At 47.9% G+C, this 23,815-nt stretch overlaps 6 protein-coding genes and 1 non-coding gene across 7 annotated transcripts, besides 6 other annotated features; 3 read left to right on the forward strand and 4 right to left on the reverse strand.

Annotated features, from left to right (window-relative positions):
• Positions 1-623: 623 nt before the first annotated feature.
• Positions 624-2,882, reverse strand: BC939DRAFT_450029 (uncharacterized protein). Its single transcript, XM_051555461.1, has 2 exons — positions 1,708-2,882; positions 624-1,044 (listed from the first exon to the last, which is right to left on the reverse strand). Exons 1-2 carry the CDS (start codon positions 2,408-2,410, stop codon positions 1,037-1,039), a joined length of 711 nt encoding a protein of 236 aa, XP_051412624.1. The 5' UTR covers positions 2,411-2,882; the 3' UTR covers positions 624-1,036.
• A 64-nt stretch (positions 2,883-2,946) lies between these two features.
• Positions 2,947-4,147, forward strand: BC939DRAFT_141832 (uncharacterized protein). Its single transcript, XM_051550155.1, has 2 exons — positions 2,947-3,636; positions 3,750-4,147. Exons 1-2 carry the CDS (start codon positions 3,331-3,333, stop codon positions 4,023-4,025), a joined length of 582 nt encoding a protein of 193 aa, XP_051412625.1. The 5' UTR covers positions 2,947-3,330; the 3' UTR covers positions 4,026-4,147.
• Positions 4,148-5,783: 1,636 nt separating this feature from the next.
• On the reverse strand, positions 5,784-9,221 carry BC939DRAFT_502748 (uncharacterized protein; the record flags this gene model as incomplete). The annotated part of the gene is made up of 3 exons (XM_051560317.1): positions 5,784-5,825; positions 5,919-7,348; positions 7,940-9,221. 3 exons carry the CDS (start codon positions 9,219-9,221, stop codon positions 5,784-5,786), a joined length of 2,754 nt encoding a protein of 917 aa, XP_051412626.1.
• Positions 9,222-9,598: 377 nt separating this feature from the next.
• On the forward strand, positions 9,599-9,670 carry BC939DRAFT_t94. Its single transcript has one exon. It is a non-coding gene; the product is annotated as a tRNA-Thr (tRNA).
• Positions 9,671-10,663: 993 nt separating this feature from the next.
• Positions 10,664-10,853: a sequence feature (Protein overlapping with rRNA (BC939DRAFT_450064, KAI7824323.1) was converted to a misc_feature.).
• A 97-nt stretch (positions 10,854-10,950) lies between these two features.
• Positions 10,951-11,077: a sequence feature (Protein overlapping with rRNA (BC939DRAFT_450064, KAI7824323.1) was converted to a misc_feature.).
• An 85-nt stretch (positions 11,078-11,162) lies between these two features.
• Positions 11,163-11,301: a sequence feature (Protein overlapping with rRNA (BC939DRAFT_450064, KAI7824323.1) was converted to a misc_feature.).
• A 91-nt stretch (positions 11,302-11,392) lies between these two features.
• Positions 11,393-11,466: a sequence feature (Protein overlapping with rRNA (BC939DRAFT_450064, KAI7824323.1) was converted to a misc_feature.).
• Positions 11,467-11,573: 107 nt separating this feature from the next.
• Positions 11,574-11,673: a sequence feature (Protein overlapping with rRNA (BC939DRAFT_450064, KAI7824323.1) was converted to a misc_feature.).
• A 94-nt stretch (positions 11,674-11,767) lies between these two features.
• Positions 11,768-12,772: a sequence feature (Protein overlapping with rRNA (BC939DRAFT_450064, KAI7824323.1) was converted to a misc_feature.).
• Positions 12,773-14,665: 1,893 nt separating this feature from the next.
• BC939DRAFT_528526 (uncharacterized protein) lies at positions 14,666-16,881 on the reverse strand (the record flags this gene model as incomplete). Its single annotated transcript, XM_051561462.1, has 4 exons — positions 14,666-14,933; positions 15,846-16,354; positions 16,464-16,560; positions 16,642-16,881. The coding sequence occupies 4 exons, from the start codon at positions 16,879-16,881 to the stop codon at positions 14,838-14,840; spliced, it is 942 nt and encodes a 313-aa protein (XP_051412627.1). The 3' UTR covers positions 14,666-14,837.
• Positions 16,882-19,168: 2,287 nt separating this feature from the next.
• Positions 19,169-21,191, forward strand: BC939DRAFT_141869 (carboxyl transferase). Its single transcript, XM_051550156.1, has 6 exons — positions 19,169-19,303; positions 19,412-19,469; positions 19,573-19,646; positions 19,738-19,811; positions 19,919-20,018; positions 20,113-21,191. The coding sequence occupies exons 1-6, from the start codon at positions 19,250-19,252 to the stop codon at positions 21,115-21,117; spliced, it is 1,365 nt and encodes a 454-aa protein (XP_051412628.1). The 5' UTR covers positions 19,169-19,249; the 3' UTR covers positions 21,118-21,191.
• A 21-nt stretch (positions 21,192-21,212) lies between these two features.
• On the reverse strand, positions 21,213-23,040 carry BC939DRAFT_450068 (uncharacterized protein). The gene is made up of 5 exons (XM_051555462.1): positions 22,482-23,040; positions 22,134-22,340; positions 21,865-21,940; positions 21,671-21,746; positions 21,213-21,564 (listed from the first exon to the last, which is right to left on the reverse strand). The coding sequence occupies exons 1-5, from the start codon at positions 22,605-22,607 to the stop codon at positions 21,327-21,329; spliced, it is 723 nt and encodes a 240-aa protein (XP_051412629.1). The 5' UTR covers positions 22,608-23,040; the 3' UTR covers positions 21,213-21,326.
• Between the last annotated feature and the right edge of the window lie 775 nt (positions 23,041-23,815).

Here is a 23,815-nt window from a genome sequence, read left to right on the forward strand (position 1 = left end):
AACTCTGGCGAAGATGCAATGCAACTGCCTAAACAGGGAGAAGATAGGAAACCCTCGCTCATTACAGGTGAATCTACCAACTCCAGAGAGTACAGTGCTATTTAGAAGGCCTCGACTCTTCATCGAAAACCAAATAAGCACATTTGAGAATACGATCGAGAGATGGCTACGCGACGATGTAATCAAGGTCGCTCCTGTAGGCAAGGTACACAGCAATGCTCTCACAGTTGCTGCCATTGAAATTGCAGGCCTGTTTGACGAGTCTGAGCTTATTTGTTGATTATGGTAGATGTTTGTAGTTGGCTCGTATTGCTGGATGCCCTACCAGATAAGTCTGCATAGCTATACAGTCGCCAAGGTCTTATTCAAAAGGTCCGCCGATATGGGTGTCTCTCATGTGCTACAGTCTGATAACGGATAAGAAGCGCCAACGAAACAATCCATACCATGATCACACAAATGTACATTGATTATCGATTAATAATGCCATATCTTCCAAGCGGGAAATGGAGTTGCAGAAAACCATGTCAAAACGACGCGCAACATGATTCGCAAGGAAGCTAAAGGAAATCATCTTCATTGGGATCGTCTTTTTTTTTTTTTTTTTTTTTTTTTTTTTTTTTTTTTTAGTTTTCAGCAAACGTGCGAACTGTTAGCCTGCATGACTCATATCCATTCTTGATATTCTTCGCGCGCGAAGCAAAACAGCTTCAATATATTCACTAGAGATGAAGGAAGGATCATGAATCAAGAAGAGCTGCTTGAACACTTGAAACTTCGTCTTTTCCGTCATTATTGAACAATTCAAGTGTAACTGTACTGCATAACGAGTTCCCTGGCGAGTTCCCTAACGAAACAAAGGTAACAACCCTTGGCCTGAGAAAAGAAAGAATGCTCGCTCCACGTTACGAAGGACCATATACAATGGCACATTGAACTCCATATGGTGCTTATTTTCGAAGATGGCACTGGAGCGCTACTGGGAAGTCGCTGTGCCTCATCTCAGTTCAAGCTCGTGCTGGATGGCTTTGGGGATTCAGGCACCTATGAAACGGACAAAAAAACCGTTACAGAACGACGGTGTAGATATTAGCGAGTTCTGTCATGTAGTACAAAGCAATCTGAAATCCACGGCAATCAATATCAAATATGCTAGCATCACAGTATCTAATCAACTTCAAAAAGTCAATCCGGATCCCGAAAAAAAAAGAAGAATGAAAGAAAAAGTTCTCCACTTTGCCTCATACACTACGCCAAATCCTGAAGCTCGCGGTTCGTTCTACATGGGAAGGGAGAGCTGTTGCGTATTCGTGCAGATAAATACCCACTCGATGTAGTGCGTGGACCTAAATGTGCTTCTCGCTCCTTTTCGTCTTCCAGGTCCCAAAACATCGCAAGGTCATTAGATGATGAATGGCTGTATGCTGGATGGTCTATTTGTGTGTCTATGGAAGAACGACAGTAATGGGTCACAAGGGTGACCAGAGTGACGAGTTCTCCTTTGGATATGTAGCGCATATATTATGTCCATTTTCGGGCAACGCAGAAGGTGATGAAAGATCGGAACGGGGGTAGATAAGGAACGAGCGCAGAAAATGAAACCCCACTACGTGTTCCCGATGCATGCTTCAGGTCCATTGGAATTGAAGCGACTTGTTAAACTAGCCCAGATTGCTCTAAAGTCGCTTCTATAGACGACCAGATTACCGTCGTTCTGGAGCGTCAATCTGTACTGTCCGTCGACAGGGCCAGTCTTGTTGCTGCACCACCTGTTCACGCCGCGACCATCATAGAGGCAGAGATTGCCATCCATATCTAAATGCATTTTGTAAGGAGGAACCTGTGGAGACTGATCCGACATCAGGCAGGTCCATTTATATCCGAAATCGTAAGACCAGAAGCAGAGGTTTCCGTCCGACTGGAGCCGCACAGCCAAATTAGCAGAAATCAGATTACCGTCTTGCACAATGTCTTGTCCAGAAAGGATGGTGTCGGGACCCTGGCATGCCCCCATTCCGTGATAGAGATCCTTCTTGCAGAGTCCAGCCCTCGGCTCCGCAAGTAGCTTGTCCGCGATAAGAGGTGCCGTAGTAGTAGCTGAAGGAGCCGTGCTACTAGGTCCGGTGTTGTTTCTTGACGTAATGCTCTTGAAATCGCTGCTTCCGGTGCTGTTCCTGGATCTTCCATTCTTCTTAAGGTCCAAATACATTCCAGAGATGGTGCATCTCGGCACTCCTCCACGGCAGTTCTCGTCATAGAAGGCCCATTCTTGATTTCCGTAAACGCCCGCATGCAGTCTTACTTCGGTGTTCTCCTCAAGTCCATCCAGATCCATGTTGGTTGGGTTCACGAGTGGATACCCAGCACCGTTTTGGCCATCTCCGGGAATCCAAATTATTTGGAGGATCATTCGGTATCCGTTTTGGTGCCATCTTCTTTCGGCGGTGTCTTTGGTTAACAGCGCCGTGGACAAGTGTCCTGATATTTGCCAGAGCCCCAGAAAAGTTATTGATGATGGTTCCAACGTTTAAACTAGGGGGAGGATAGCTTGAGTGACTATATCTCGCAATGCCGTAGGACGCGAGAGCCGTGCTAGCGATTGCCAGCAACAGCAAGATAGATCTCATCATCATGATGGGAACAAAGTGTAAGAGGTGTGGAGTAAGGCAAAGGCTAGTGTGCTCTGGAGGATTCAGGTAGTCTGGAAGAAGAGCGGATGAGGATCCACCTTCATAGCGTTCAGATGCCGTGCTATTTATCGATTCTCAAAGTCGACGTGAGTGTTTTCGCACCGGGGACGGGTGGTGGTATCCCGCAAAGTTGTACTTTGTGGTAGATCCTCAATGGGCGCGACGAGGTCCACAGTCTCTCGTCCCTCCAACCTGCTGCACAGTGAGCAAAACATCACTGCTTCTTTTCTTCACGGTTCCACAATGTCTCAGAGCACCTAGCAGAGAGTAAGGCTGCTCTTTTAGTCCACGCTTATCCGCTGAATCATTTGGTTCTCTGCCCCCCTCACTGCTCTGATTGCTCCGTTCGCCCCAGTCGTTTAATCGCTCCAACCGCTCTATCACACATATATTTTGTGTCCTGTGAAGCCTCCATACCCGGAACCAATCAGAACTTAAGGAGCCTCTCTCTTGCTCCCATACAGTCAGATCGTCTAGCGAACACTGGTTCATACATCACAGGCATTTCAATTGATATCGAACTTTACTACGCCCACTTTTGCGTAGACCAGTTGTACCCAGTTGCCACCGCTCATTTCTGCCTAGCTCAATGGTCAACGGTCGATGCTCATCTCTTGAGTGACCGGTTGGTATTGCTCTCATGTGTGAGCTATCACTTTGGTTGGATTGGAGCACCCCTTTGTCTTTAATTGGCATCGAATCTGTCGGCGAGAGAGGAATGCATACACCACGCGTCGTCTTTGTTAACAAAAGTTACGATAGACCCAAGAAAGGATCATGCATAGAGGGCTTTACAAGACCATGGTGTGTATACTATGTACTATGGCAGTCTAAGGATTATTGCACCGTCTTTATTACCAACACGATAAAATGCATTCAGCTCCCATATATTCACATCGTGGTCATTGTTTATAACAAGAATCGTCTCTTCCCAGTTCCTATCAAGGTATGCACGTTGCCGATTGAAATTGTCGCTTTCCAGAACTTTAGCTCAATGTATTCACCGTGTGCAACTTTTCTCAAGACTTTGAGATGACCGTCCTCCAAGTGTTCGTATAGCTGTTAAGCAGGTTTTCCACCTCCTATCTGACAGAGGCCTCTCCGGAAGATGTTTGCAATAGCAAAGGGGTCTCTCAACGGTACGACAACGCCATCAAGTTCATGGCTGCCGTCGACATCGTGCCAGGGCTGTCAAGAAGATTCAGTATACTCGGACTTTTGTGCATTTCTGCTCCTTGTATCAGAAAACTGGGATCTCAAAAGGAACTGTGCTCAATATTTGAAGGACCTCAAGTTCTTCGATGCTATCGTATTGTTGTCCAGATATTCCCCTAACTTGTAGTGCAGGTCTCTTTCAGAGGGTAGTGCAGTCGACTTGCAGAGAAAATTTATAAACTGCTGTGCTGGATTGCAAGACATGCATGAGAGCAAAGGCTCGAGCAGATGCATCTTAGGGAGGGTAATCTAAGGAAGGGGACAAGTGATAATCACAAAGACATTCTAGGTTCTAGGTTGCTTTTGAGGTATGATTCTGAAATGATCAATTTGTCTAAATGGGTCGACCCAGTACTGGAATTACGGCCCTGTATCTTGATGCAGCTCGGATAGCTGATCAATTTTTTTTTTTTTTTTTTTCGTACTGACCAATGTTCACATAGAAACATCATCGCGGCAGTGCCTTACTGGAAAGGTATCCAGCTTCATTTGTGCCTTTATGTGTCTAAATGGGAGCCTAGTTTCTAAGTTAATGAGGCTCGATACTTTCATATTCACATCCACTGTGGCAACAGGTGATGATATCTCAATCCTCGTGCGCAGCGTTGCATATTTATTTAGTAAATTCGCACAAATAAATGTGGTGTGTAGACCTACGTATCTTCCCCGCTCATTTCGTTTCCTAAAATCCCAAGACATTGTTTTCAAGATGCAATATACACTCGAAAAGGAAAGAGGCGAAAGGGGACAATTGTCAGGATCCGGACAGGCGGAAGTGCAATAAAGGATGCGTGAATAAAGGGCAGACGGGAAGGTACAGCATTTTATTGCAGACTGGGGATTACTGAACGAAATTTGACGAGGTACCGGGTCGACCGCGTACAATTAATCTACCCCCGCGTTCCGGAACCTAAACATGATCAGACGCGTCTGGCTCAGCCATAGAGAAGACGTGCAAAACGTGGGCAGACATGTATCTTGACACGAGAAAACGACGTTGGTCTGGATATGCCTCCCGCGCCGCGACGCTTTGGATGCAGGTACGACGGAGACACACGGGGACACGACTTGATTGAGGGACCCAGTGGCAGTGCGAAGTGTCTGGAATTTTATTCGTAACAGCACCCATATATCCGGCCTACACGAACTAAACAGGAGTCGCGATCAACCAGCCACGTCTAAAGCCATAGACACGTCTGCTTGACCGGGGTTAATTATGAAGCCGTCGGAAGTGATGACTTGTGATGTTATATTTTCAACAGGCGTTGAGCTATAGCTTTTTTTCTTTTGATAACTAGGACCCACGGGGACGTGTGGGCTTTATTAGCGCGGCACTATCCTCTAGGGGCCCCTATTGCTAGAGACGTAAAGAAAGGTGGTATCTAATAAACAGCTTTTGCTGCCAGGTTCCTTTCACAATCCTCGTCAGTATGAGTGGTGACTCGAAGAGCCCTGCTTCCTACTTGGCCTGTTGTGTGCGAAGGCCATCCTTTAGCCGCGTTCCTCAACCATCATAAATTTACAGTTGCCGGTGCGTTCCATCGCGTTTAGCTCCACTTGCTGCATGCAACTTTGCAGCGCTCGCTGGTCCGCTCGTTCCTCGATCTCTTTCACATCCAATGCGCGTCATTGTCTCCTGGAGGATTCAACGAAACCACTACCACTACATCTGTGCTCTCCAACACAGTTGCGTCCCCGGGCGCGTTTGCTCATGGTAGTGATTTTTTTTTTTTATTAACATAAATTCCATGAGCACGCGACGCATGGTCCGCAAAGGTCTTGAAGCCATAGATGCCTTCCATGCACGGCAGAGCCGCATCCCCTACCAACTATGTTGGCCTGAGGCGTCAAATTCATAACCCATGTCGCATAGCTAGCCTAACCTAACTCCTGCGTGACCTGTTGCGCGATACACGTCTCCTAATCCAGATCCAATGTTAATAAAGTTGTTTTTAAACCGAATAACCCCTCCATTATGTCCAACTTCCCTCGCCCCAAGCAATGCTGTAGCACCCTATAATTCGCGGCCTGTCTACCTTCCTGGATCTCCGCTGCAAGTAACCGTCTCCCTTTCAAATCAGAGAAATCACCAACACTACGTTGGTGTCCCCGATCACCGTTGCGTCCTCCGGCGCGTTTGCTCATGAAGGTGATTCCAACTGACTTTTCCCAGGCGACAGTGTCCTCGCATCGTTTGTTCCATATCTTGGTCCTGCCAAACTCTTCGATCCTGCTCACGAACTTTGTCACCATGATCGTCGCAATCCACTTAGTGGTGGTAAATAGCTGCTTCCAGGTCTCAATGAGTCCCGTTGGCACCAAACCTCGGTATAAGTCCTTGACCTCCCAAACTGCCTCACTCTCCGGCTCCTCTCCTTCTGCAACCCGATATGTCCCTCGTCTTTCCGCCGTCCCCTGAATCCACTGCATTGACTCCCAGATAGCCTTCGTTCCTGTTGCCGAGAAGTTGGGACAAGTCGCAGTGAAGGGCTTGTCCTTCCGTTCGGCCTCCTCTCTCTCCTGTTCCCATTTTCGCACTGCCTGTCTCCATGCACGATATCCATTCAACTCCACTTCCTCCACCGCGTCCCTCCACTCTTGTCGCTGGTCGCACAAGGTAGCTGAACAACGCCAAAGATGATCGTTTGTCTCTGATTCCCTCTCACACCTACGACATATGTCCGTTTGGTAGGTATCTGGATGTCGTTTCTTCATCGCCTGCAATGTCGGCAAATCTCCATGCAGCTTCTTGATCCTGTGCGAACGTAAACGACAGTCTTCCAGGCTGGTGTATAAGCGCTTTGGCGGGTTGTTATCGTGTAAGATCCGCAGCGTGGGCGCCCATGCTACCGACCGCCAATCCTTGATGTAGGTCCTCGTTCGATGCTGCAATGTCCACTGATAATGGTGTCGTACCGCGGACTGCAGCTTCAGTATCCTCCTCAAGTCCAGGTCTGCACTGTGTGTTGCAAACTGTGCGTGGCATTTCAAATCATGGTGCTGCGTTGCGTCTAGCCTCCATAGTCCTGTATCGATCCCATGTGCTGCCTTGGCAACAGTGTCTGCAGCCTCGTTGCCACGGTGTCCAGCATGTCCTCGTACCCAATGCACAGATATACCTTGTCCTTGTTGCAAGAAGGCATAATGCACCATCGCCCACCACTGTGCATCTGCAGATCTCAAACGCTGCCTTGCTGTTGCTGAATCCCGCTGCTGCACCAACTCCTTGAAATTGTTGACGACTGTGAGATTGTCGATGTAGATGTCGACGTTCTCTTCCCTTGGGCTGATAAGAATTGTTGCCAAGAGCCCACACATCTCTGCAATTGTTGACGACGCGTATCCCCCGACCCGTCCACCGAACGCCGTTGTGTAGGGACCACCATCCACAGAAACGACAACTCCGAATGCTGCACTGACCTGCTCTGTGCCGTTGTGAATCACTGACCCATCCGAGCAGAAGTGAAGCCTTCGATGTGTTTGTAAACGTCTCCTAGCTGTCCGAATTTGCTGGATTGTTGGTACCTGGAGCGCCAATCCCAGTAAATCTCGCTCAATTTCATCTGATACTGCCGGCAATGGTTGGCGAACAGGGTCCCCTCTCGGTCCGGCTTTTTTTTTTTTTTTTTTTTTTTTCCAATGGACAATCTTTGCCAGGGTTTATTGGTTATTTTATGGGGGTTACGATTTCTCGCTGGTCAGGATGTTCCTTTTTTTTTTTTTTTTTTTTATTAACATAAATCCCCATGAGCACAAGACGCATGGTCCGCAAAGGCCTTGAAGCCATAGATGCCTTCCATGCACGGCAGAGCCGCATCCCCTACCAACTATGTTGGCTTGAGGCGTCAAATTCATAACCCATGTCGCATAGCTAGCCTAACCTAACTCCTGCGTGACCTGTTGCGCGATACACGTCTCCTAATCCAGATCCAATGTTAATAAAGTTGTTTTTAAACCGAATAACCCCTCCATTATGTCCAACTTCCCTCGCCCCAAGCAATGCTGTAGCACCCTATAATCCGCGGTCCGTCTACCTTCCTGGATCTCCGTTGCAAGTAACCGTCTCCCTTTCAAATCAGAGAAATCACCAACACTACGTTGGTGTCCCCGATCACCGTTGCGTCCTCCGGCGCGTTTGCTCATGAAGGTGATTCCAACTGACTTTTCCCAGGCGACAGTGTCCTCGCATCGTTTGTTCCATATCTTGGTCCTGCCAAACTCTTCGATCCTGCTCACGAACTTTGTCACCATGATCGTCGCAATCCACTTAGTGGTGGTAAATAGCTGCTTCCAGGTCTCAATGAGTCCCGTTGGCACCAAACCTCGGTATAAGTCCTTGACCTCCCAAACTGCCTCACTCTCCGGCTCCTCTCCTTCTGCAACCCGATATGTCCCTCGTCTTTCCGCCGTCCCCTGAATCCACTGCATTGACTCCCAGATAGCCTTCGTTCCTGTTGCCGAGAAGTTGGGACAAGTCGCAGTGAAGGGCTTGTCCTTCCGTTCGGCCTCCTCTCTCTCCTGTTCCCATTTTCGCACTGCCTGTCTCCATGCACGATATCCATTCAACTCCACTTCCTCCACCGCGTCCCTCCACTCTTGTCGCTGGTCGCACAAGGTAGCTGAACAACGCCAAAGATGATCGTTCGTCTCTGGTTCCCTCTCACACCTACGACATATGTCCGTTTGGTAGATATCTGGATGTCGTTTCTTCATCGCCTGCAATGTCGGCAAATCTCCATGCAGCTTCTTGATCCTGTGCGAACGTAAACGACAGTCTTCCAGGCTGGTGTATAAGCGCTTTGGCGGGTTGTTATCGTGTAAGATCCGTAGCGTGGGCGCCCATGCTACCGACCGCCAATCCTTGATGTAGGTCCTCGTTCGATGCTGCAATGTCCACTGATAATGGTGCCGTACCGCGGACTGCAACTTCAGTATCCTCCTCAAGTCCAGGTCTGCACTGTGCGTTGCAAACTGTGCGTGGCATTTCAAATCATGGTGCTGCGTTGCGTCTAGCCTCCATAGTCCTGTATCGATCCCATGTGCTGCCTTGGCAACAGTGTCTGCAGCCTCGTTGCCACGGTGTCCAGCATGTCCTCGTACCCAATGCACAGATATACCTTGTCCTTGTTGCAAGAAGGCATAATGCACCATCGCCCACCACTGTGCATCTGCAGATCTCAAACGCTGCCTTGCTGTTGCTGAATCCCGCTGCTGCACCAACTCCTTGAAATTGTTGACGACTGTGAGATTGTCGATGTAGATGTCGACGTTCTCTTCCCTTGGGCTGATAAGAATTGTTGCCAAGAGCCCACACATCTCTGCAATTGTTGACGACGCGTATCCCCCGACCCGTCCACTGAACGCCGTTGTGTAGGGACCACCATCCACAAGGAGGGAGCCAATCCCCTGCTGCCAGCAATCCGAAAGGTAATTTATACACGGCCCCCCGTGCCGAAAAACAACCGCACCAAGCTGGATCCGAAACTAGGATCCACAGCACTGTTCTCTGGAAGCTTCGCGTGATACTACTGTACCACACAGGCTCGCCCGCCGCTCTTGCTGCTTCTTGCTGTTCTTCCGGCTAAAAGCTAAAAATGACATAAAAAATGCGTTCAATGTTGAGCTAAACTCTAATTTTTCTGAAATATAATAGTGTGGCGGGCTCTAGACTTCAGCCTCTTCAGATGAGAAATGCCCCCTTAGCTCATTGGTAGAGCGTCTGCCTAGTAAGCAGAAGGTAGCAGGTTCGATCCCTGCAGGGGGCACTAGAACGTGCTCCAGCATTCTCTTTTGCGGGCTGGGGGGCCAAGCTTTTGTCCTTGGTCGAGGGGACAATCTATTTGGCAACCCCTATACTAACTCCATGTGAGGCTAACATTTTTTAAATATCGATTATGCCTGTAGTCCTTATGGTACCTGGCTCCGGCTCTTTAAGCTAGATCGTCATCTGTCTCTTAAAGGACTTCACAATGCAACTGATTTCCCATTTCGTCATCGCTGAGTCCGTCGTCGATAAAACCCTGTTTTCCGTCATGAAGAAGGCTTCTCCCAAGGTCGCAAAAGGTTGCATGGGGTGCCAGGTGGAGGAAGGAATGGTTCTCAACCTCTCGCCGCGTTGTTTCGACTTGAAATTCGTAAAAGATACGAGTCTTGTTTTACATGGAATTTGTGCAGGGGTTGCCAAATAAGAGTAACAGCCCGGGTTGTCAAATAGGAACCATCTCTGTCGACCAAAATTTTCGGTCTAAAGGTCAACGTTGGTACCGTGATCACACTCAGGAGCGGCAGCTGTAATTCGTTGACGGAAAGCACCCATCGGACATAATGGGCGACGCTATTGGTGGCAAGGATGTAGTGGAGATACCCTTATCTTCGCACGTTTTCCTTCATACGCGTTGTTGTGCTAGGATTTTTAAGGATGTGGATGCTTTGTGTTCACTTTAGTAGTAGATCTAGCTGGAGGTATTCTAGTGTCTGAAGAGCGTGCTGTTCTGCAAGAAGTCTTCGTCTGAGAGAAAATAGCCAGGGTGTAATAGACCAGAAAAAAGAGGTAGAGAGCGACAGCAGCGGTTAGTTGCTGCTTCCCACTCGCCCGAGGCTTTCACGAGGAAAAAGGCTATTTTACGCGTTCTGTCACTTTGTGCATCTCGGCCTGACCCCACTGCCTCATTCCTCTCACCTTCTCATTCATTCTTCATCCTTAATCTTCTTGTGCATACCCATAACTTGAATCTCTGTCTAGTTGCTGACAACTCACCATGGCTACCAACCTCGGCCACTACACAAAGCCGATAAGGTCTAAAGTGAATACAAAATCGCCAGAGTACCAGGACAACTACAAGGAGATGCTCGGTCTCGTGAACCAGCTCCAGGAACGACTCCACGAGGCCACCTTCCAAGGCTCGGATAGGCTGCTGGCCCTGCATCATAAGCGCGGATCTCTGCTCGGTAAAATGATCATGTCCATCACATTTTATTGCAATCCAAGAAGGGAAAGCCCGTTCCAACATATCGACTGATCGCAGTGTCACCTCTGTAAAACTAGCTCGCGATCGCATCGAGCTGCTGCTGGATGACGATTCTCCGTTCTTGGAGCTCTGTCCGCTTGCTGGACATGAGCAGGAGGATATGACTGTGGGTGGATCCCAGGTCGCTGGAATCGGTCTTGTGTGGTACGTACATAATTTTCTCATCGACGTGAACTGTTCGCCCATAAAACATTATCCTGATACGTCTTTGAGCATGGTTCCTTACTAGCGGTATCGAGTGCATGATCACGGCTAACATTCCGACCTTGCAGGGAGGTGCATGGAACGCATCGACAATGGCAAGAGGCTCTCGAATCAGCGAGATCGCTTGGATCAACCGTCTGCCTCATATTCAGCTCGTCCAATCGGTAAAAGAGGATTTGCAGTGCTCATGAACCTGCCTCTTGATCGAAAACAAGAGTTACTCAACACTGCCGCATTTCGTCTTCTGACCACTAGGCTGGAGCAAACCTCGCACAGCAGAGTCGCGTGTTCCACCCAGGTGGGGCTGGATTCCGTCACTTGGCCGAGAGGTTCGTGAACGAGTTTGTTTTCGTTCGCATGCACTACAATAGTTCTCGGAAAGCAACAGGAACACTAAAGCATTTTTTTCTTCTGTTTTCGGTTCATTATCTTGCAGATCCAAAGCTGGATTACCCTCGGCTGCTGTGGTGTTTGGCAATTCGACTGCTGGAGGCGCTTACATTCCTGGGATGAGCGATTACGTCGTGATGGTCAAGGTAACATGGTAACACCTGTCTCTGCATCAAGCATTTTGACAACAAAGCTGTCGTTGTGCTAATCATCGATATTTCCATACGTGCCGGCAAACAGGGCAAGGCCCAGGTTTTCCTGGGAGGTCCACCACTGGTCAAGATGGCTACAGGCGAGATTACAGATGCAGAGAGCCTGGGTGGAGCTGATATGCACAGCCGCAAATCAGGTGTTTCTGATCAGCTTGCCATGGACGAGTACCATGCAATCTCGATGGCCCGTGAGTTCGTCTCGGGACTAAACTGGACCAAGCAGGGCCAGCTGCCGATCCGGCATATCAAGGGTCTATTTGACCAGCCCATGTATGACCCTGATGAAATCTTGGGAATCGTCAGCGCCAACATCCGCATCCCCTTTGATGCTCTCGAGGTCATTATCCGCTTGGTTGATGGTTCTCGCTTCACGCAGTTCAAGCCATTGTATGGACCAAATTTGATCTGTGGATGGGCAACTATTCACGGTATTCCCGTCGGCATTCTGGCCAACAACAATGTCCTCTTTCCTCCCGAGGCCAACAAGGCGACACAGTTTATCCAGCTATGCAACATGCGCAACACCCCGATCCTCTATCTCCATAACATCACTGGATTCATGGTCGGCAAGAAGTATGAGGAGGAAGGGATCATCAAGGCAGGATCTCGCTTCATCAATGCAGTCTCAAACTCACAGGTGCCGTGTATCACTATCGTCATGGGTGCCAGTTACGGTGCAGGAAACTACGCCATGGCCGGGCGCGCCTACAACCCCCGATTCCTGTTTTCATGGCCGAACAGCAAGTGCTCTGTCATGGGCGCGGAGCAATTGACGGGTGTGCTCGATATTGTGATGCGAGATTCGGCTAAAAAGTCGGGCAGGATCATTGACGAAGAGATGGCCAAGGCCTCGATGGGGATGTTCCAGGCCATGGTTGAGAACGAGTCAGACGTGTACTGGACGAGTTCACGGTGCATTGATGACGGAGTGATTGATCCCCGCGAGACACGAACCATTCTTGGTTTCTGCCTCTCAGTCTGCTACAATACCGAGGTGAAAGGAGGCAACCTCTATGGCGTCTCGCGTATGTAATCGTACATAGAAGTACAGAAGCACCTCGGAGAAATCATAAAATAGCGACGCAATAATGGGCCTCTAGATATCGGTAGCTATCATCTGTTGGATTACGCTGAGCGCCTCTAAGTCAGAATCCGTGCTAGAACGCGACGATTACAGCCTTTTCCGATTTTCAGCTGAATACGAATAGACCTTCGGGTCCTGAATATACTACATGGGGTTGTCTTGTGGAGCGGAAAGACTTCATGAGGCACCTGCTAATGTTAGATTTAAATATTGGAAGAGATTAATCCATTGTAGACGACTTTTAAGCAACGGTGTATTATAAGCAGTCGAATAATAGCTACGAGCCGCTGAGGTTAAGTACTTTGTAGAATATATTTATTCAAAATAACGTCTTTTTATCTCTTTGCTTGCGAAGGAGAAATTAAAGTCTGACCATTGATGCAGAAAATGAGCATGGAGTAATTTGCTGAGCAGAAAAAAAAAAGTGCGTGCTGGTTAAATCGACTGAAGGCACAAAAGTGCGCGCTAGTTAAAATGAGAAAAGTGTACGCCTGTGCGGTGTGGCAAAGCTGAATCAAGGTTTTTGGTGCAGAGTAGCAAACCCGATCTGGACCCTGTGAGCAAAGGAATAATATAATGTAGGGTAGGGTAGTATTTACTCCTGGTCTCCTTTTACTCCTAAGGAACTATTTGATGAATATGTATCGACACCACCCACTCTGAACCGAACGCACCGCACACCCCACATCATTGTACCATATCCGATTGGTACGCCTTGCCGCAGATGGTCTTCATACGCATTGCCAGCGAGAGTTGAGATGGGGTTGTGTGCCTTTCTTCTTCGACCATTAGACGTCATGCATGCTCAGCAATTAGTCTCTTGTACATTGTATTGACCTATGTAGTACGTGCGAGCAGAGAAGAGTACCTTTAACATGGTGCAGACGGGAACAGCTTTATAAGGTACTGTCTGCCCTGAGGATAAAGAGCCCTTTCTTGTCTTGTTGGCTTCAGTCTGTAAGTGAAATAAGTATAGAATATCGCATCTTGTGTATCTTGTGTTGTTGATACCATTTGTTCTGAGACCCTGCAGCGTAATTGTATTATTTCTCCATCCTTTCGGTATCCTTTACTGGCAGCACTAAGCAATGGAGGTCCTTTTTACTATACAGCATTTTTTATCCAGAGTGTAACGAATGGTTTGTTCCATACAGTTTCCTCACACTTTCCCTGGGCACAGCTCGTCTCTCTGTGTCACCTTGCTCGGCATGAGAATGTGTCGTACCAATGCTGGTAATGTCTTTAAGCTTCCTATCCACTTTGTACTGGGACCGGCATTACTACACACACCAGCTTGGACATGCCATTTTCATGACTGATGGGTCATGTGTAAGAACAGAAAGTGTGCGCAGCTGTGTCGCGCTTGCATATCAGGGCACTAATTAATCTGATACAGACCCGCACAGCCACACAGGATAGGTTGCGGAGAATGCAGGTATAAAACATTTTTTTTTTTTCCTGACGAACCCCGAGAGACAATGTTGGTTTCCACCCATTACCAAAGCATCTGGTATTTTTATTGAGTAGCCTATTCATGAACCGCAATAATACAACAGCGGCGTTCCTGCATTTCTTTATCACAGTGTGACAAGCAAGTCAAAATTCGATCAGCAATCTCCCGAGCATGCGGAGTCTTGACATCGTCTTCTGTCTTTCCCATGAAGAAGCAAAAAAAAAAACCCCCCCAAAGCAATTTTTTTTTTTTTTTTTGGCGATATACAAGCGTCTAAGTGCAACATCTCTTGCGATTGCAAGAGCTCACATCGACTTCCGACACGGTGCTCACCTGCCTTTTTTTTTTTTTTTTTTTTTTAAAAAAAAAAATAAATTATTATAACCAAGGGACATAGGACCAAAGCAACAGTAATAATTTATTACAGGCATACATGACCCGATGATGAGCTCGGACAAGTATTCGTGACTGAAATTGGCGACGTTCCGCTTGATGAATTTGACGTGCTTTCACGAAGAGGTAGAGGCGATAGCCATATCCCACACTCTTCCTCTTATTCGCTCATTGCAAGCGCTTCTTTGCATTTTTCAAGTCCTTATAGCCCCACGATCGTTTTAACCCATTCACGTCACCATTGCCGATCTTATGGATATCTGCCTATTAGTTAGTAAGAACCAAATGTGAGAAGCGAGTCTTGCTCCCGACGTAAATAACCTTTTTCAAAGTGATAACGTACCCTGGCAACTAAAAGCGTTGGGAGTGTCGCGAACAAGGAGGGGATCATTGCGATTGACGTGGGAACAATAAATGAGCCAATCTCCTCAAGCATGAAGATACCGCGTGTTTTCGTAGAGAGCCGCATATAAGACGCGTTCGAATAAACCACTTGAAAGAGCGGCGCAATTTCATTGCCGGCGTCTAAGAATGCTTTTTCAAAGCGCGCGAGGCGGTACATGTCCCATATGTTTTTTTCATTCTTCGTCCCCAGTGCTGGGTCAGTGGCCTCGCCCCAACATATTTCCTTCCCGAAAGCTACAGCCCTGATATCGGGTCTGTCTGGCTTCAGCCCTGATATCGAGTCTGTCTGGCTTCAGCCCTTGAGTCTTCTGTGTTGTGGAGTCCGTGTTCGGACTATGTATTTTCATAAAAGACAACGATTAAAACAAATCAACAGATCATCATAAAAAGGACGTCAACGCATAACACACTTACAATTCACTCTTAACAAACTCGTTGTCTACAAAGGCTTGCATAATAGGAGCGATGACTTCACGATGAAAGTATTTTCTGAGACTATGTCAACTGGCTTATACGGCAGGTATTCCAGGCTAATATTCGTTTAAAAAAGTTAACTCGTGCGCGTATAACTATATAGTACACGAATGCGCATGTCAAATGACTTACAGCATCTCAAGCATTAGTCGAATCTTTCGGTCCTTTTTATTGAGGGAATGAAGAATCTCAGCTACATCTTCTCTCTCTCCCTTGAGACAAAGCTGTAGACAAAAAAAAGTTAGACGGCACACGAAGACAAATTAAGTCAGCAGTGCATGTAACTAGTCGACATACCCTCACAGTTTTCATCATGAGACTATCATCGAAGTCGGTATCTGGCAATTCAATTGTCGACTTCGCAATCTTACGCAGCAATCCTTCGGTGAACGCGTTTTTCATCCTCGCTGTCGGCATCGAGGGTGCAAACACACCAATAATAGCCATGGCGTCGGCAACTTCTGTTTTTTTTATTTCGCTCTGAACCAAAGCATCGATGCATGCTCGCTGAAAGGCTTGAAACCGACACACTACGCAGATGTCATCCGCTACCCAGTCGCATTGAGTGTGCGAGGCTTTTTCAACACTGCGAAGAAGAACCTCGCGCTCATCGTTGTCGATGACTGGTTTCGTAATCACTGGCTCTGCCTCTTCGAACGGTGTCATTACAGGTGCTTGTGATGCCGCTGGCACCGCCGCTGTTAGAACAAGCTGTGAGGGGGACCCTGGAGGTGTTGTTGATGCGGCTGTGGATGGTCTTGTCGATTGCTGCTGATGACTCTCATTCTCCTGCTGCATCGGCGCTGCTGCCGTGACATATTGTTTGTGTTATTCAGTCATTAACCTGTTTGAACTCGTGAATCTGATCATCTTGTTTGTAAAGTTCTTTGTACGCGAATATTGCACATAACATACCAATGTAGCAACTTTCTTCAATGCGTGCTGTGTGGAGATTTGATACAGCTTGCTTTTGCCTAGCGACGTTAGGGAGGAGGGCTGAAATATGCCCGCGCTAGACGTGAAGTAAAGAACATTGTTATGTTGTGTACTATCGGTAATGTAGATATGGGAGCTCCTGGACAGCTTGACTTACTGTTTCGGGTTCTTCATCAATTATAGCCCGGAGCTCATTCACTGTAGCCTTTTTGAGAGAGAATCCTAACTGACGCTTATCGAGCGCAGAATGATGTCGAAGGTACGGCAATACCTTGCCGGTCCAATATCCTAGCAACTGCTCTTTATCTCGAATGTCCTTGAAGGTTCTCATGAAAGATCTAAGGGAGATCTTGCGTACTGGTGTGCTGTCAATGTACTTTTTGTAATCGTCGAGCATTGTTGTCTTATCCCGGGACAGTGTCAATGGTATGATGAGGGCAGCAGAGTTGTGATCGATTTGATTTCCTATACAGAAAGACGCCCCCAGAATTGAGGTCCTCAGGGCAATTGAAGAGTTATACTATCAGATTCACACTCCATCTAATGAGTTCATATCAACACTAAACAAGAGAGCTATAATGATTGATCAAGTGAAGGCACGCTCTGCGTTACACCGAAAGAAGCACTATCGGAACCCACGAGTCATCACCGTCGTTCCCCCTTGTCATATGAAAGGAACATTGACGGCTGCGGGAGTAAAACGCATGACGAGCGGAGTAGCTTCACACATTCTCACAATTAAGACCGAAAATGTGCATAGCCATTCACGAAGCTATCCTCAAAAGTCTGATCAGGAGAGATGAGGGCCCCGTCCAATCAAATCATAAGTACAATGGCAGGAGGAAAGAGAAGGAACGCCGCCTTTTACACAACAAGAAGAACTATTCGACCCCTCGGCCATCGCCGACATTCCCTCTTGCCATTCGGAGATGTCGGCTGCAGCATGATTCAACTATACCGCACTGGGCGAGGATTGGCTTCACACACCGCGATCCGCTTCGCGCATGTGCATATCCATTCACAAAGCTAGCCTCAAAAGTCTGGCCAGGAGAGATGAGAGCCCCGTCATCCACGAATTTGCCATTGTTCTGCTTCCAAATTGAACAAAATTAAGGGGATTACCATTCGAGCGTCGGATGAAACGTCTGGATAGTTGAGCACGCGAGCAAATGATCTCGAGTGGGTGAAACGGGCCGAATGGGAATGACAAACGGGCGTGATAGTTGAGAGGATGGATGGGGAAGTATGGGGAGGCGAGCAAGCGCGTGGATGGAGAAGTGATCAAGTGTGTGGATGGAGAGGTGAGCAAAGCGAAATGATAGAGAGCAAGCGAGGAATTAATGGAGGATGACAACGTGGCCAAGAAATAAAAACGCGCTCAAGCATCGTGAAGAGGGAGTCAATCTCGTTTGACCGACATGTGCCGCCATTCTTCCACCTAACGATCAAGTGCGGAGGGTCAAGAACAGTACCCCTCAATGGCCGTTGGCCAAAGCACAGGGGTCAAGGCAGAGTCCCTATCGACTTAGCTGATCCCTAACCTGAGCGTGTCGTTGCCTCCTTATTCTTGTAAATTCTTTTTTCTGATCGGTGGAGAGCAAGGCTTTTCCCTGAGACCTCTCTTTGCAAGCGTGCTTGCATCTGAAGCTCTTATCGTTTATATCTGTGTAAGCTTATTTTGATTAGAGTTTATTGAGCAACATATTCACAACCAGTGCTTTTACACGATATACCGATTGTTACAGCCATTCGAAAGAATTATCAGGATTGGAGATCCAAAGCATGGACAAACATCATCAACAACACTGAGGACATGATCACATCCTGGAAGGGCTAAGAGCGTCGTGAAAACTTGTGTGGAGAACTCAACCGGTAAGCTGTCTAACCTAATACCACATCTAGCATGCAAAATAAGCATCCTACTAAATCATCTGTGCTCTACGCACGACACTCACTACAGCTTGGAAAGCAAGATCGCTCAATACTCCCGAACTTTTCAATTCATGCTCCTCCATTAGAGAAGCGCTTGAGCTCCTCTTTTTTCGATGCAGTTTGTTGGACGCGGCCAAGATGATCCTTGAGAACGAAGCGCAATTAGTTGAAGTAGTATTCGGTCGAAAAATAGCTTCAGAAGTGTTGCAAGAGTTGTTCTCGATGAGCCATACGTCCTGAAGACAACGTGCAGTTATTTCCGGGAAAAGTATCCTTCTCTCATAACTGCTGCAGCGCGGATAATGCTGCACTCAGAAATGCCACGGCACACGGAGATATGTGGGAAGCTATGATGCTACCCTCTTCGTTGACACGTTGAAGGCTCAACCTCTATCATTATGGCCTTCGCTGACCAAGACTGATCTTCCTGGGCAGCTCGTCGGCGATGTGACAGTTGTTGGATACAATGAACGGAAGCCAAAACTGGTGATCTCGACAGGAACATCTCAATCCAGGACTTCATGCAGGCGCATGTCAAGGACAGTTCCAAGAAGGCGAATCTGAGCTTTGATGGACTGGAGCGTGTCTCCATCGATTTGGGCGACACCAACTTCGCGCAGATCTTATCAAAACGTCATGTCAAGTTCCTGGATAGGTTGAAACGACGTAAACAAGGCGCGGAAGGTCAGCAAGACCGGGATCAATCAAGGAAGAGAAAAGCAAGTGCTGAATGAACAATATGCGATGACATACATCCGGACGCTAGACCTCATTGATAACAAAAAGAGAAGTAACATGGAGAACTTGTTGAACCGATCCTTTGTGAGGTGTGCATGTCTTCCGCGAACATCCAAGAGGGATTTTTTCCAGTGAACCTCGTCCAGGCAGTGCGCATTTTTTTTCCTCCTCTACTCAACCACAGTGCGTATTCAAGTTCCGACACAGCGCCCCTCTTGCTTACTTTGAAAAATACCCTCGTATGCTCTTCACGCTAGGCTCGACCCCAGGCCTCTTTAACTGTAAGATGGATAGCCTCGAATCCAGTCCTGAATAGTATTGACTTAAAGTTAAAAGGAAACGTCAAGTTTTCAGTCATATCATTTGAAGAGGACTGAATTCAAGTCTATCTTCACGAAGCGTTCATTTTTCTTATTAGTGGTGTCGGGAGGCTCCCGAATCAGCGAGATCGCTTGGATCAACCGTCTGCCTCATATTCAGCTCGTCCAATCGGTAAAAGAGGATTTGCAGTGCTCATGAACCTGCCTCTTGATCGAAAACAAGAGTTACTCAACACTGCCGCATTTCGTCTTCTGACCACTAGGCTGGAGCAAACCTCGCACAGCAGAGTCGCGTGTTCCACCCAGGTGGGGCTGGATTCCGTCACTTGGCCGAGAGGTTCGTGAACGAGTTTGTTTTCGTTCGCATGCACTACAATAGTTCTCGGAAAGCAACAGGAACACTAAAGCATTTTTTTCTTCTGTTTTCGGTTCATTATCTTGCAGATCCAAAGCTGGATTACCCTCGGCTGCTGTGGTGTTTGGCAATTCGACTGCTGGAGGCGCTTACATTCCTGGGATGAGCGATTACGTCGTGATGGTCAAGGTAACATGGTAACACCTGTCTCTGCATCAAGCATTTTGACAACAAAGCTGTCGTTGTGCTAATCATCGATATTTCCATACGTGCCGGCAAACAGGGCAAGGCCCAGGTTTTCCTGGGAGGTCCACCACTGGTCAAGATGGCTACAGGCGAGATTACAGATGCAGAGAGCCTGGGTGGAGCTGATATGCACAGCCGCAAATCAGGTGTTTCTGATCAGCTTGCCATGGACGAGTACCATGCAATCTCGATGGCCCGTGAGTTCGTCTCGGGACTAAACTGGACCAAGCAGGGCCAGCTGCCGATCCGGCATATCAAGGGTCTATTTGACCAGCCCATGTATGACCCTGATGAAATCTTGGGAATCGTCAGCGCCAACATCCGCATCCCCTTTGATGCTCTCGAGGTCATTATCCGCTTGGTTGATGGTTCTCGCTTCACGCAGTTCAAGCCATTGTATGGACCAAATTTGATCTGTGGATGGGCAACTATTCACGGTATTCCCGTCGGCATTCTGGCCAACAACAATGTCCTCTTTCCTCCCGAGGCCAACAAGGCGACACAGTTTATCCAGCTATGCAACATGCGCAACACCCCGATCCTCTATCTCCATAACATCACTGGATTCATGGTCGGCAAGAAGTATGAGGAGGAAGGGATCATCAAGGCAGGATCTCGCTTCATCAATGCAGTCTCAAACTCACAGGTGCCGTGTATCACTATCGTCATGGGTGCCAGTTACGGTGCAGGAAACTACGCCATGGCCGGGCGCGCCTACAACCCCCGATTCCTGTTTTCATGGCCGAACAGCAAGTGCTCTGTCATGGGCGCGGAGCAATTGACGGGTGTGCTCGATATTGTGATGCGAGATTCGGCTAAAAAGTCGGGCAGGATCATTGACGAAGAGATGGCCAAGGCCTCGATGGGGATGTTCCAGGCCATGGTTGAGAACGAGTCAGACGTGTACTGGACGAGTTCACGGTGCATTGATGACGGAGTGATTGATCCCCGCGAGACACGAACCATTCTTGGTTTCTGCCTCTCAGTCTGCTACAATACCGAGGTGAAAGGAGGCAACCTCTATGGCGTCTCGCGTATGTAATCGTACATAGAAGTACAGAAGCACCTCGGAGAAATCATAAAATAGCGACGCAATAATGTGTCTCTAAATTTCGGATGTTTTTCAAACCTTGGATAGACTTAATAATTTTTTGGGTTTTTTTTATTTTGCTCTATTCAGCGCACTAGTATGGCCGTGCGTAGCCGATATACAAGGAGGAGGCCATGGTTATGACGAGGCTTTCTTAGGCTTTATGCCTTCTTTAGGGCCTTGGGGATGTTGCCACTCAAGTTGCCGCTAATCTCCTTCTTGGTAGGGCCAGTGGAGGCGCGGTGCTTGATACCATCGCCGAGCTCCTTGACATTCATCTTGCGATTCTTGAAGTCAACGATCTGGATGGACTGGCTGGGGAGCTTGCCGTCCTTAGAACCTTCCAGACGGATGTCGGCGCAGTTCATGTAGTACTGAGGCAAGATGTTGGCAGTCCATCTAGTTTTATAGTATGTAGGGATATTTGTTCATGTCAGACAAGAATGGACGCTTATAAACAGATATGATGTATGCTCGACGAGATCGATGATATCAAGGAACTTACGACCAAACGAAGAGGCACTTGTCGTGTGTACAGGAGGGAACATTGCTTGGGATCTTAACGGGCCACTTGAAGTAAGCTAGATTGACATGAGAAGAACGGCATTTGGGCAACGTTAGTGTACGTGATCGAAATTGAATTTAATTTGGTCATGGGTAGCTTAGCACTGATGAGGGCATGGTTGCGATTTTCCTTACCATCTGGGCAAGTATTAGTGTAGCGACCAATCAAGTGGAAGGTCTTGCCGCCGTCATACGAGAGAGAGAACTCGCACTGCGGGGTTCACAAAAATTGTGTAGAAAGACAAAGATGGTTATTATCGTATTTTCCTTTAATCGCTGTACTCGAAACATTGGCTGAGGCCAGTGTATGCACACCAATCTTCCACAAACAACTCTCCGCTCTTGGGCTTCTTTTTCTTTTGGTGATCTAGCCCTCAGTTCGTAGAAAATGAAACATAGCTTACCATTCCACCGCCGTGGCGGGCCTGGTGGAACTGTTTGGTGCTCTTGGTCAGGACGGGTTGCTTCTTGATATCGCTGGCCCTCATACCAGAGGCATAGAAACGGACATTGATGGTCTGACCTGCCTTCATCTTGGTGATAGGGCCAGGTGCATAACCGCCGCAGGGGAACCGTACTTTCCAGACGTTATCCTTGTAACCAATGAAGGCCTATTGTGTGAAGATAATAAAAATTCGTCGTCAGTTTGAATGTTCAGATTGAGTGAGAAGAGTGGAGCATGTCGAGTTTGTGTCGTGATGTATAGTTTCGGGCTAAAGAGTGGTCGTTGTTCATCGTGCAGGGGACATTACATGGATCCGGCCGTTGTATTGCTTTGTGCCGAAACCACCACGGGGAGTTGGCCAGAGCATGGCCATGTGGGCAGATGCCACAGCGATATAAGAGATGATCAAAAGGAGGGCGGTGGCGAACTTCATGTTTGCAGGTGGAGAAGAAAGATGTTGTGTGTTATATGTCGATGAAGAGGTAGGGATGTGGACAGGGGTGCGGGTTATGCTCGTTGATAGCTGGGAGGATTGTGATCAAGAGTGAGATTCGCTCTAAATCGCAAGACGGGCCGAGGGAGTATCGGCGGAATGGGAGGTGGCGGTTGAGAAGTTCAAGGGAGGATGGATGATGAAGAAAAAAAGAGAGGGAAAACTTTGAGAGATGCCTGTGTTTATATAAGCGAAGTGCGAGGGCGATTTTGTTATCTCGCCGCGGACAATGGCTAGCGAGGGACCTGTGCTGCACGCAAGTGAGAGGTATTGTATTGGGAGGAATGGCTGAGATCTGTGCTCATTAAGACTCGACTGTGCCCAGCCCCCATCCAGCTTCCGAAAAAAGGTCCTGCGGCAGGAGGAAACACAAGAACGCTTCTATGGACCCAATTTGTTAACTCATCTGTGCGTTTATTAACCCGAGTGCGACAAAACCAAACACCTCATGGCTTAACTACGCTACGTACCAGCTGGACCTAAACTATAGCATGCCCTTCGTCAGTATGCGCCATTGGCCCTTTGTCACCATTTGGTCTTTGACTCTCTTTCTCGAAGCTAGCCCTCTAGCCACTAATCACAACCGCACTAGGGCCACTATGTAACACAATACTTCAAAGTCCTTCCCATGAACGACTGGGTGAACTCTATGGTTATTGGTCGCTCGGGAGAAATACCCAAACACAGCTAGCCGATGACTGTTACCAAGAGTATACCCCCTGACCTGCCTGACCTGACAAAACGGTTTAAAATGCATGCTAGCCGAGGGTAGCCCTCCGGTCTATCCAGACATGGGAGGGAGGAAGAGCAAAAGGCAGTAATTTCCCGCCAAACATAACCTTGGGATCATGGTATTTGGTAGACATCCCTAGTAAATGGAGGGTAGACCATACAAGTGAGCTTTCAAATCGCATTGATTGCAATAAATGACCTAATTTATGAATCTCTAGATGTCTCAAGGGAAGCAATGCAGAAAAAGGCAAGAGGAGACGGAGGAATGTCGCCATACGTCTTTGCCCTGTTTGCAATCGATGTCGGCCCCGCACGTTCCCGCTTTCCTGCACCTGCATATGCATCTGCACTGCGGTGAGGATGGAGCCCGGAGCAAGAAGAATCTAAAATCCCCTTGGTGCCACGGAGTGAAGGGT

The sequence above is a fragment of the Gamsiella multidivaricata genome (assembly GCF_025024155.1).
Source record: "Gamsiella multidivaricata strain RSA 2152 chromosome Unknown BC939scaffold_29, whole genome shotgun sequence".
Taxonomy (NCBI): Eukaryota; Fungi; Mortierellomycota; class Mortierellomycetes; order Mortierellales; family Mortierellaceae; genus Gamsiella; species Gamsiella multidivaricata.